Genomic DNA, 10,957 nt, shown 5'->3' with positions numbered 1-10,957 from the left:
ATCGTGTGATAGCTTGTAAATAATGGAATGAAAATTATTGATTGTTATTAACTTGTGAAAAAGAAGTGTAACAAATCCACATGTTATGTTCTTACACCCTTACAGAAACTGTGACTCCTTCACAATGTCAGGTAAATGTCAACTGATGTTGAATAATCAACCAATCAAGCCTTTTATTATCACATGCAATGTTACACGTACAACTGCAATGAAAATTTCACCCCCTTCTGACCATACATATATTGCTTAAACATCACATTGGGAAGACAGGTCGGAAACAGTTAGGAAGGTCAGAAAACAATTTAATTAATAGATGAGGGGAGAGGAGGAGAAAAAAGAACTACAACCAGACAAAGCTCCTAGAAGACTGAAATGGATGATGGTTGCAGCATGCAAAAAGAAAATGATATCTGTTGACTACAGCATATGCTTTCTCACAGATTACCTTGTGGGAGTAGCTGGACCAAACTCTATTGGTATTTCAAGTTTGAAATCCCTGTTTGACCAGACTAACATTTCAGATGAGGTACCTCTTGACATAAAAATCCTTTTATGTTGTCATAAAACTAATGTTAAATTCTGCTTTAAATACACTTTATTGTACAATTTACTTAATGAATCGTATTCCTTAGTTCTGTTTTTATTTATATGTATTTATTTATTTGTTTTATAAGGTAATAGATGGCCTAATCTATTTGCAGTGTGAGGTATGTTGAAAAGCTTGTTTGATCATAATGACATAGCATGTTTACGTTTTTTGTAATGTATTTGAAAACATAGGTGTATTTATGTTATTTTTATAGAATTTCCCTCACATTTATCCAATACCAAGCCAAATCACTGGAAAAATTTTGGATGGGTCCACAAGAGCACAAAGTGCATACTTTTTGAAGGTATGACTTGGACTGTGGTAACTATGTTCTTATCACAAAGGGTTTATAAGTTGCCACTATAAACAAACAGCATTTTCCAAAATTGAAGCCTTGTCAGAAGAACCTGAAAAATACCTTTCTGAAACCTTTTCTGTGTAAAGACTTGTTCAAAAGCAATGCACACAGATTAAAACATTTCTGTCTTGGCCAACTGATAAAGAACACCAAAAATTGAGTGGTGCGTGTTGAGTCTGTGGTCTTGATTTGTTTTGTACACACTATAGAAATTAATTAATGTAAACCAAAAATGACACTTTCTATATGTTTGTGTATCTGCAGAATTAATTACAAGTCTCACCTGACAAGCTTTTGCAGTTTTGCAGTGTCATTCTTGACAGAAAAACATACTTGTCACATTATTTTTATTTCCAGAAAAACATCTTTCAGATGTATGAGAAATTGATTGGAGCCTGTCTGGAAAACGGCAGCCACTGGACCTTGTTTGTAAGTTGCACAGATTTTGCACTCTCTCTAGTGCATGATACTTTTCAGTGTCCCTCATTAGGAATTCTCAAGGCCCAAGCCTACCATATCCATCTTTTTACAAAACAGTTTTGTGACATACCCAAGAGGACCATAGTCTATATGAATTCATTTGGCGAGTCGGAGGTCAGAAAAAGTGCGGTGTTGAAAAACTGGAGGTAATTAATTAACATATTTAACATAACATATTTAATTTAATTGAAAGCATTACCGAACGTGGTTATTGATTTCTCTATATGCTTTTTATTTGTAATAACTGCGATCTCTCAGCTCATTTGCTTCAGCAAGAGGCTGCGCTGGAGAGTGGACCTTGTCACATGTGAGCCACCCACATCAACAGGATGGGAACTCATGTGGAGTGCATGTCATAATGGTACTGAAAACTATAGCTTTAACCTATATAAGTAATGTTTACATTTTTGCCTATTCAGTTTTTAAAGCCTTAGAGGCAGGATGGTAAAATCTCAATTTTTTTTGTAGATTGAACCATTTCAGCAGTAATGCTTTGCTTTGGTTGCTCTGTTTTTTGTTTTTTTTTTCTCGGGGGGGAGGGGGGGGGGGTTAAAAACAAACAAACATTTCTTTGTTAATCTAATTCTTTTTGTTCTTTTTTTTTTTTTTTTTTTTCTTCGTCAATTATTAGTTTGCCCAATCTCTCATTGACGGTAAAACACAAGTGGAGGAGTACAACACTGAAATCACAAAGCTCAGGTCCCGACTTTGCCACTACTTATTTTCCTCAATAGGTAAAGATAAAATTAGCTGCCTTCTTTTTCTCTAACATTGGAAAATGTAACTTGTACTTAAACAAATTATATTTTGCAGATCGAACTAGGAAGTGCAGTCAGTGCTGGTGTGTGATTGCAGCCAAAGACCGGGTACACTATGACATGTCCTTAGCCATATAGATTGTTTATATAATGGACTTTGTTCATTTGTTTTTTGTTTGTTTATTTCTTCTTCTTTCTTTTTTTTAATTCACAGGTGCAGTGCCAGAAATGTGGTGCATACAAGCACATGCGTTGTTCAAAGTCTGTTTGTGGCATCTGTATCTTCTGTGAGAGTAAGTCACAATATAACTAAACAACGTCCAAAAATGTTTAAAGTGAATTTTTTTTTCGTAATTTTGCCTTTGCACACCAGGACTGTGTAATTAAAGTGGACGTTTCAAGATCCAGTTTTTACACAAAACTATTTTAGACATAACTGTGTCGTATTGTGGGGATTTCTCTTCACAATTAAATTGATATAGTGCTGTTTATATCATTCTTCTTTATGTAACAGCACAGTGCAGCACAGCAGAGGGAAAGGAGTTGTGCAGCATAGTGGGTGGCTATACAGGAGGAGCAATAGAAGTAGCCAGTGAAGAATGTCATCAGGGAAAGCATCAGGCAGCTAATGACAAAGGAAAAGTTCCTAAGGGAGAGAACATCTGCAGCAAATCGACAAGTAACAGTGAGATAGGAAGACTGACAGTCAGAGATGAAGGTACACAGACTGAAGACAAAGAAAAAGAAACAGAAGTATACGGCACAAGTCTGAGTACAGATAATGCTGCTGCTGATGATGTTGACAGGATCGATGCAGATACAGAATTCCAAACTGATTCAGAAGGAACTAGTACAGTTTACAGAGTGCATGGTCGCTTATCTGTACCAAGCTCAAAAAAGAAAACCTACACAATAACAGAAGACGAGATCAAGCGCAGAATCAACGCAGAGAACATGTCAGTTCATGTTTTCAGAGGTTTGATTGGGGTAGGTATACATTTCGTGATTTTGATGTCACCTGAAATAAATCCGGGTTACTCGTATCAATGAAGTGACAATGTGGCTGGAAATTGTGCATTTGCTGCAACATATACACAATTACACCATGTAAACAAAAGCATTTAACTTTGTGCGCGTGTGTGTGTCTCTCTCTGCTCTTTTGGTGTTTGCACTTTTTCTTTTTTAGGGCCGTAAAGCCAAACTGCCCGCAATGATTCTTGACAGGCCTAAGAAGGCCAAAACTAAAGTAACAGTGTTTAGTGTTCTGAGTGAAGAGGAGGCTGGGGAGCTAGCCCTCGGGTTTGCCGGAAGATTGGCCTGCGATGTCACAACAGACATGGTCTGTAAAGGCATCGACCATTCAAGTGCTGATATGACAAAGTAAGTTAGTAAAACAATATGAAAGTTGTATCTTTTTTGGTATTATTTGTCATTTCCCCGTATTTGGGTTATTGGTGTAACATTGTTAATCTTACTTTCTAATAACAGACAGACTCTTCTCAAAATCCAACACAATCTTAAACATGAGCTGACTGATTCCTCAACCTTCAGTTTGCTGACACACACCTTTGGCCCCGCTGCACTGGATTCTGTCATTTCATTCCTGTGTGAAAAACTTGATCTTGTTTCTTAAATAATGAAACCTTTTGTGACTTTTGTTTGTTTTGTAAATCAGAATCTTGAAAATTGTTCATTGTTGTTCTAAGTTTGTGTTAACTACTTGGCAAAAATGATTGGTTCCTAATCCAAACAGCATAATGACTGTTCTAACACATATCTTAAAAATGCTACAAAGAAAGAAAATTATCACATATGTTTCAATATGAATGTAATTGTGTCACACTCGGTTTGTAGTAGCTTTCCTGTTTTATTTTGAGTTTTGGTATGTTTACACTGTTATTTTTATTTCCCGTGTGTTCGTCTTCCCTTATTAGTTTTACTGTATTTAATTAGTCTGATTTAATAACTTATAATTATTTACTTTCCAGTGTGTATATATGCTCCTCGTTTGGATTATTGTTTGTTTGAGTTCTGCCTGTCTTTTCTATTAAAGATTTGGACTTTTGGACTATTAGTGGACCTCGTAGGTTTTTATTCTGTTCAATTGGTAATTGACTGGGTTTAATTTAGTGGCCTGGAAAACAGGCCGGAGGGGTCTGGTCATTTTAACCCCCTAAGACCCGAAATCTTCCATGGCATGCATTTTTAATTTCTCTTTGATATTTGGGCCGATTGGAACCCGATGAATGTAAAAAGAAAGAATTACCAGGTTTTGTTTTTTTTACCTAATTTTTGTTTCTGAGAAAAATGAGAGCCACATATGAGGACATTAATTTGAAATTTCGATAGAACAGTTGCAGTATAATGTCCTCATAACTGTATATCAGGCACTTGTTGATCAAGATTTAGTATTTTGGTCTAAATAACCCAAAATGTGATGTCCACATGTGTGGACGCCAGGCTGGAGTAAAGTGTTAGAGCTATTTATACCTATGTAAACTTTTATACACTGGTTTTTACCTGTCTTGTTTCAGAAAGGTTTAAAAGGGTAATGTCCACAGTTTATTTGTTTATTTATTTGTTTGAATTCAACATATTTTATTAAAGTAATTGAGCTTGAACACAGAAAAAACTGAATCAAATAATCATAAAATCAAATCACTTGCACTATACTGAAGTCTAATCTACTCTGAGCTAATGCCGGTTTCCAACACTAATGATCGGGTGAAGGAGAGAGATGAGGGTGTGCACGGCCACTGGTGCTCTTATCCCTGTTCTTTGTGATACAATCCAACAGGAAAGCAGTCAAACCCTTGGACATTAGCCAAGTTAACGTTCACAAATATATACACACAGAGGAACTCTGAGCCCCAATGTCAGCATTAGCACAAACATGCCACTTCATACCAAATCTCAGTGTGAGGTCAGGTGTTAGTCTCATTCCATTATTCTGGCTATATTTTCTTACTCATTACTATTAAACTTATACTTAAGACTAACTATTAACAAAATCACACCCCAATAACTCTGTTATTACACTTTGTATTTAATCATAAAAAGGCTGGATGTTGAAACCTTTTACTTCTATTTTGTATGAGCCAGGATTCTCAACAGCTGATACTCTATGTCCAAAAAGTGACAGGTATCGTTTTATGGAGCAAAAAACTTAAGAGCGCATATTTTATAAATAATACCAACAATTACAAATGCAGACCTTTAATAGTAATAAGTAATCCTTTATTTATAATGCATAGCAATATAAAAATAGTAACATATGAAAATATTACAATGGGCACAGATGAATTTTTATCAAAAACAGCAACCAAGCCAAAGTAATGAATAACACACATAAATAACAACTGCTTGAGAGACCAAACAATTTCTTTTCATCTGTTCCTTGGCAGAAAGTTAAGACAGCTATTCAGCTTTAGGTTTCAATAAACAGAAGTAATGGATGCAGTCCCTTTGAAATGTCACACAAAAGTCTACTTGTGCATATACTTAGCTTTAACTCTTCTCTTTTTTGTTTTGTATTCCAAAAGGTTTTCATTTTCTCCAGAGGCTGTCTCTCTTTCAGTGGTTATCGACTGTTCACATTCATTTTCAGACTGTTGGAATGTCGATGCTGGCCGAACGTTTCTTGCTAGAATACAATGGCCTAATTTTGCGTGCATTATCTGTCGTCTTTATTTCGTACTGGCATATACTTTTGCCTACTTGTTTTGTTTTTAAGACATTTGTATGCAGTTCATCTATCATTGGAGTAATACCCTCTGGAATGAATGCCCACTGTTTAACTGTGTCTAAAACAGCATTTAGTTTTCCAACTGCATCTTCTGTGCATTTTTTGTCTGTGCTTTCAACTACAGGAGTGTCATTCAAAGTTGATAGAGGACTTTTCAGAGAGTTTTTCATTTGTTTAAAATGGCTACAAGCCACCTTCAGGCAAGCACATGTGTTATAGTGAGAGAACGTACAACAAGTGCACTGAAGTGTTGCAGCCGATGCAAAAAAAACACAGATTTCCAAACAAACTTGGCATTTTTATCACTTTCAAGTCCTCACAGTGTACAAAGTAATGCCTTTCTTTCACTGCAATTCTTGCCAAGGTAGAAATGTCTGTTTCCATGTTTGGATAGATGTCATTGTCAGCCTCTGCTAATTTTGCAAGTAACACTAGATGCTTGCAAAGAAGTCCTCGTAAGCCATATGTACAGTTGCAGTAGGACTCAACAGGGCAGACGTCATACACCATGTCTTCTCTTGACTCAGATGGGACTTGATATGCATTAACTCCATGGCTGTTCTTGACTGTAATTTTAAGAGCCCAACCACTTTCCATCAGTCTTGAAGCAGAGTCTGAAACTTGAGACAAGGTGTCAGCAAACCTGTTTTTCATGCGGCCCACATCTTGCAGGGTTTTTATGACTGAGAAGTAGTCGTCGGCCTTCCCTAGGAGCACTTCAATCAGATCATCCAGATGCCTATTCTTGTAGCCAGATAAAACCTGGTATTTCAGGCGGTGGAAAAATCTGAAAAACAGTTATTTGAAATGATTAGTAACTGTAATTGAAGGAATTTAAAGTTTTAATCAAGACTGTATTATTTTTTTAAAAATTGGAATACCTATTGCACACGTCTTTTATAAAGGAATGCTCTGTGCCGGTTTAGCTGATTTAGGCAAATCCACCTACTCTGTTTTTTGTTGTGATAACATAAAAAACGCTGCTAGAATTTAAAGGATTTGCCTAAAACCTGTTCTGGCAATGACATGACGAACCTACTCAGTTTAGCCTCTTGGATTAAAGCATAATATCTTTTTTTCAGCAATACAATTGAATGAGGTCAAAATAATAAATCATACCTTTCAATCACATTGTTTGTTTCAGAACGAGCGTGACTGAAGCGACGGCCGTAGTCACACCACATGTGGCCAATGCCTTCCCAGTGCTTCTGAAAATACTGGCACACCAAAGGGTATTGCTTAAATGTCTGGCAGAACTCTGCTGATGTGGCTTTAAAGTCGTCCTCCTAAGAGAATTGGATGCAACAGAATATATTTCAATCCATTTAACAGACCTATTGAAATCTTTAATATTATGTATTGAAGCCCTTTTCCTTTTATTGAATAACATTAAGAATTTTAAGTTATTAATAATATGTCGTGTTTTTGTATTAAGAAGCAATTATTTCTTCCCTTACAATGGCTAAGAAGGAACACTAAACCTATAAGCATATTTGGTTTCAGCATCTGTCTGTGAAAGAATCCCACTCACAAGTTCTACTGCACAGTGGGTGACACAATGATGTTCTGCACAGCTTAAGTACTTGTTTTGATAAGCAAGATAAGAAGCCAGTTTTAGAAATTGTTTCAAAAATCTATTTTGTATCTCTCTGTAACTTTTTTTAGCAACTGAAAGTTATTATGCTCTTAGTGTAATCAAGAAATCAAAATGTGAAATAGACAAATTACACTTACAGATGTGCAAGCTTTCAGCTTACAAAAGAAAGAAATTATTTCATTTCTCTTTTGGGTGTTAGAAAGCCCATGGACCCCGGACTCTGATTTTGAAAGCCATCGATTAACAGCCTGTGAATGTAAGAGAAAAAAAGTTAATCTGGAGAGAGAGACAGAGGAGCAGCTGTACAAAAAGCATAAAAGAAAGCTGACGTCCAAAAATAACTTTGTCACTCACTGGACAAGAGGACCTGTGCATTACAGAAATCAACCAGGCAAACATATTTTTAAATGTCAAAAAGAGCTTTGGGAAGCAGCCACCAGAAGATGAGTGCACTGTGGTCTTAAATGGATGGACATAGTCACTCAACATTTTATCCCTTTATATTCATTAACCTGAGTAGGTGAATATCACAATGAGGCAAATCATGACAACAGGACCCTGTTGTAAAAATGTGTTTCAGGTGCATCTTAGACAACGTGAAAAGAAAACAATGTGGTTTACCTGCAAGACATGGTACCAGCATAGAAGGATAGCTGACTCTGGAAAAACCTTCTGCAAAGCATTTATTTCCGCAAAGTCTTTGTCAACCATAAATGCTCTACAGAAAAAAAGAAAACACTAAATGAGATTAAACAGTATGAAAATGTTTTTGCTATCTCAAAGCACCACTTCAATGCCAAATTAAACATTTCAACTCACAAGTAGATATATGAAATACTGCATACAGCCTATAGGAATAACTAACTGCAGCCCATGCTGCAGCTATAGCATTAGATTCTGGCATGTTATAACTTTTTTGAAAAGGAATTATTTCAAAATCAATAGCTGTCAATGTATTATTTACCTCGGGGAAGTTGGGAAATGCTCACAAACTATTCCAAGAACAGTTTCCAGGGTTTTCTGACTTTCGTTGCTGACAATAGCATAGGCCACAGGGACTCCATGCCCATGATCATCTCTTACAACAAGTGTGAATAAGGGAAATGAATACTGGTTAACGCAGTGCGTGGTGTCAACAAATACTAACTGTTTTGCATAGTTCTCCATGTTTGATTTCATTACAGGTGTCTGCAAAACAATCATTAGTTCTTGGTCAGATGTGTATGGTTGATAGAAGAGAACATGTTCTTGATGTTTTCCATTAAGTAAGGTATGTACACTTTGACTGTCTCCACAGTTAAAGTGCTTCTTCCTCATCATGCAGGTTCTAACACTGTCAATGTCACGTGGTGTGACAAAATGCTCTCTGTTGTGAAGATCTCTGTGTCCATGTTCTTTGGCCCATTTATGACATTCGGTTAGTATGATGGCTGGCTTAGTTCCAAGGGAAAGCAGTTCCTCAATCTTCCTCCTCAAATCACTGGAAATATTGTTGAAATGTGCGTCTTTTGGGTCCGAAGGATCATGCCCATCATGCTTATCATATGTACGCTGCACGATGACTGTGTGGTCTTTCCAACATTTGAGTACTTTAAATGAAACATAGGCCTTACAGCCCACTGCTCTGTAGCTGTTTCGACTTTTTTTCCCAGCTCTGATGCAGTTGAATTTGTAATAGTCTCTTTTCCTGTCTTTACCTGAGGCAACATTTAAACATTTATAATGTCCATGAAGGGTTAATGAGTTCAATTTTTCTAACACAACACTGAATGGGTCCTCCTGGCATTGTGACACATGCACACAAAGTTGTGTGTCTTTTCCAGTTCTTTTTTTTTCGTCATTCAGAACACTTCTTCTAATTATGTCGTCCATTTCTGGTGGAAAAATAACGAAGGTTTAATTAGTCAATATTCATTAATTCATTTTAACTTGTTGTGGGGTTTTTTGCAATACAATGTAAATATTAAATATAATATTAAAAATATATATATATAAAATAATATAAAACAAACAGGGGCTAAAAGAAGCTAAACTTTCATATGGTATGTCTCTGGCAACTTTAACATGATGTCCCAGGGACAACATCTACACGATGTCCCAGGGCAACTTCTACATGATGTTCCAGGGACAACATTTACGCGATGTCCCAGGGACAACATTTACGCGATGTCCCAGGGACAACATCTACGCGATGTCCCAGGGACAACATCTACGCGATGTCCCTGGGACAAATTTGTAAATTTCTGGATTACTGTTAATCTCCATAGAATCAAGAACTCATGTCCAGTTTCACAGCTATGGACCAGTTAATTATGTTTCCAGGTGATAGTTTGATTCATAGATTCAGCACACAACCATAAGTCTAGGCCTTTTAGTCCAGATTCTCTTCACTTATGTTTGTAAAATGATCAGGGAAGCTACTGCAATTTTGCCTGACCCAACCCCCGGGCCACGAAACACCCAAAAAGTTGGGGAACGCTGGTCTAGAGAACACTGGTTAGCTAATGCTGTCGTCAAGTAGCCTATCGCTAGCAAACAAACAGCAAGCCAAGTGAGGAACATATGTATAATGCTTACCGTTTATTAAAGGAAAGTATCCTAAATTGACTTCAAATTCGGCGGACAGGCGGCGGTTTTTCGCTTCTTCACTTGTATTTCGAAATACTCGAAGGCGGGTATTTCGAAGTCGCAAAGGAATGACGTCACAAGAAGGTGATTGGTCACTTGCAATGTTGAACCTGGAACAACATTAATTATGATGATGTGGGAACAATGCTGACACGAGGAAATCAGATCGTCCATATATATATATATATATATATATATGGACGATCTATATATATATATATATATATATATGGACGATATATATATATATATATATATATATATATATATATATATCAGCTGGATAGCGTACACGCCTTTGGAACAGAGGATCGCAAGTTCGATTCCTGCCTGGGGCGTCTGTATCCAGTAAGGGTCCTAAGGCTAGACCCCCTATGCTAAGCAAGCCTACCGCAGACATGAGCGAGACAGATAAATATGAAGGCATGCCGGCTCGGACGTCGCCCGGATCAACAAGGTCCGCGTCAGGTGTTGAGGAACCAGGGCACCCTGACGAAAAGTGGGCTACTGGAACAAGAAGGCATTGGTGGGCAAGAGACGAAAACAGGGCGTTGTTGGAATGCTACTATGCAAGTAACCCCGGCGGAAGGGGCTACATGAATAGGATGAGGGACCTATGGATTCTTCGATACCCAACATCCACAATGACGGTGAAACAACTAGTAGCTCAGTGTTCCAACATAACATTCGAAAGAAGGGACTGCTCTCACAGCTAGAGATTGACGAGGTACAACACAAATGCTACGGCAAGGAGGAGTCAGGACGCCAGGTCAGGGGGGAGATATCATCACCCCCACCCGAG

At 37.3% G+C, this 10,957-nt stretch overlaps 2 protein-coding genes across 3 annotated transcripts; one reads left to right on the top strand and one right to left on the bottom strand.

Annotated features, from left to right (window-relative positions):
• LOC147305255 (uncharacterized) lies at positions 1-4,259 on the top strand. Of its 2 annotated transcripts, XM_086276678.1 has the most exons (12): positions 154-526; positions 675-707; positions 804-893; positions 1,305-1,376; positions 1,485-1,573; positions 1,686-1,788; positions 2,059-2,161; positions 2,241-2,293; positions 2,400-2,478; positions 2,700-3,172; positions 3,372-3,565; positions 3,674-4,259. In XM_086276678.1, the coding sequence occupies exons 1-12, from the start codon at positions 314-316 to the stop codon at positions 3,816-3,818; spliced, it is 1,647 nt and encodes a 548-aa protein (XP_086132804.1). In that variant the 5' UTR covers positions 154-313; the 3' UTR covers positions 3,819-4,259. The 2 variants fall into 2 exon arrangements, with proteins under 2 accessions (XP_086132805.1, XP_086132804.1); XM_086276679.1 differs by lacking the exon at positions 3,674-4,259 and adding an exon at positions 1-131 and having other exon boundaries at positions 441-526; positions 1,305-1,573; positions 2,700-3,508.
• LOC147305254 (uncharacterized) lies at positions 4,044-10,321 on the bottom strand. The gene is made up of 6 exons (XM_086276677.1): positions 10,105-10,321; positions 8,492-9,401; positions 8,149-8,245; positions 7,665-7,775; positions 7,050-7,216; positions 4,044-6,717 (listed from the first exon to the last, which is right to left on the bottom strand). The coding sequence occupies exons 2-6, from the start codon at positions 9,397-9,399 to the stop codon at positions 6,144-6,146; spliced, it is 1,857 nt and encodes a 618-aa protein (XP_086132803.1). The 5' UTR covers positions 9,400-9,401; positions 10,105-10,321; the 3' UTR covers positions 4,044-6,143.
• Between the last annotated feature and the right edge of the window lie 636 nt (positions 10,322-10,957).

The sequence above is a fragment of the Aulonocara sp. 'chitande type north' Nkhata Bay genome, linkage group LG20 (genome assembly GCF_057382095.1).
Source record: "Aulonocara sp. 'chitande type north' Nkhata Bay isolate Kocher_YH1m ecotype deep benthic linkage group LG20, A_spYH_male_GT1.1, whole genome shotgun sequence".
Taxonomy (NCBI): domain Eukaryota; kingdom Metazoa; phylum Chordata; class Actinopteri; order Cichliformes; family Cichlidae; genus Aulonocara; species Aulonocara sp. 'chitande type north' Nkhata Bay.
The sequence above is the reverse complement of the archived record's forward strand: the minus strand, read 5'-3'. Positions and strand labels throughout refer to the sequence as shown.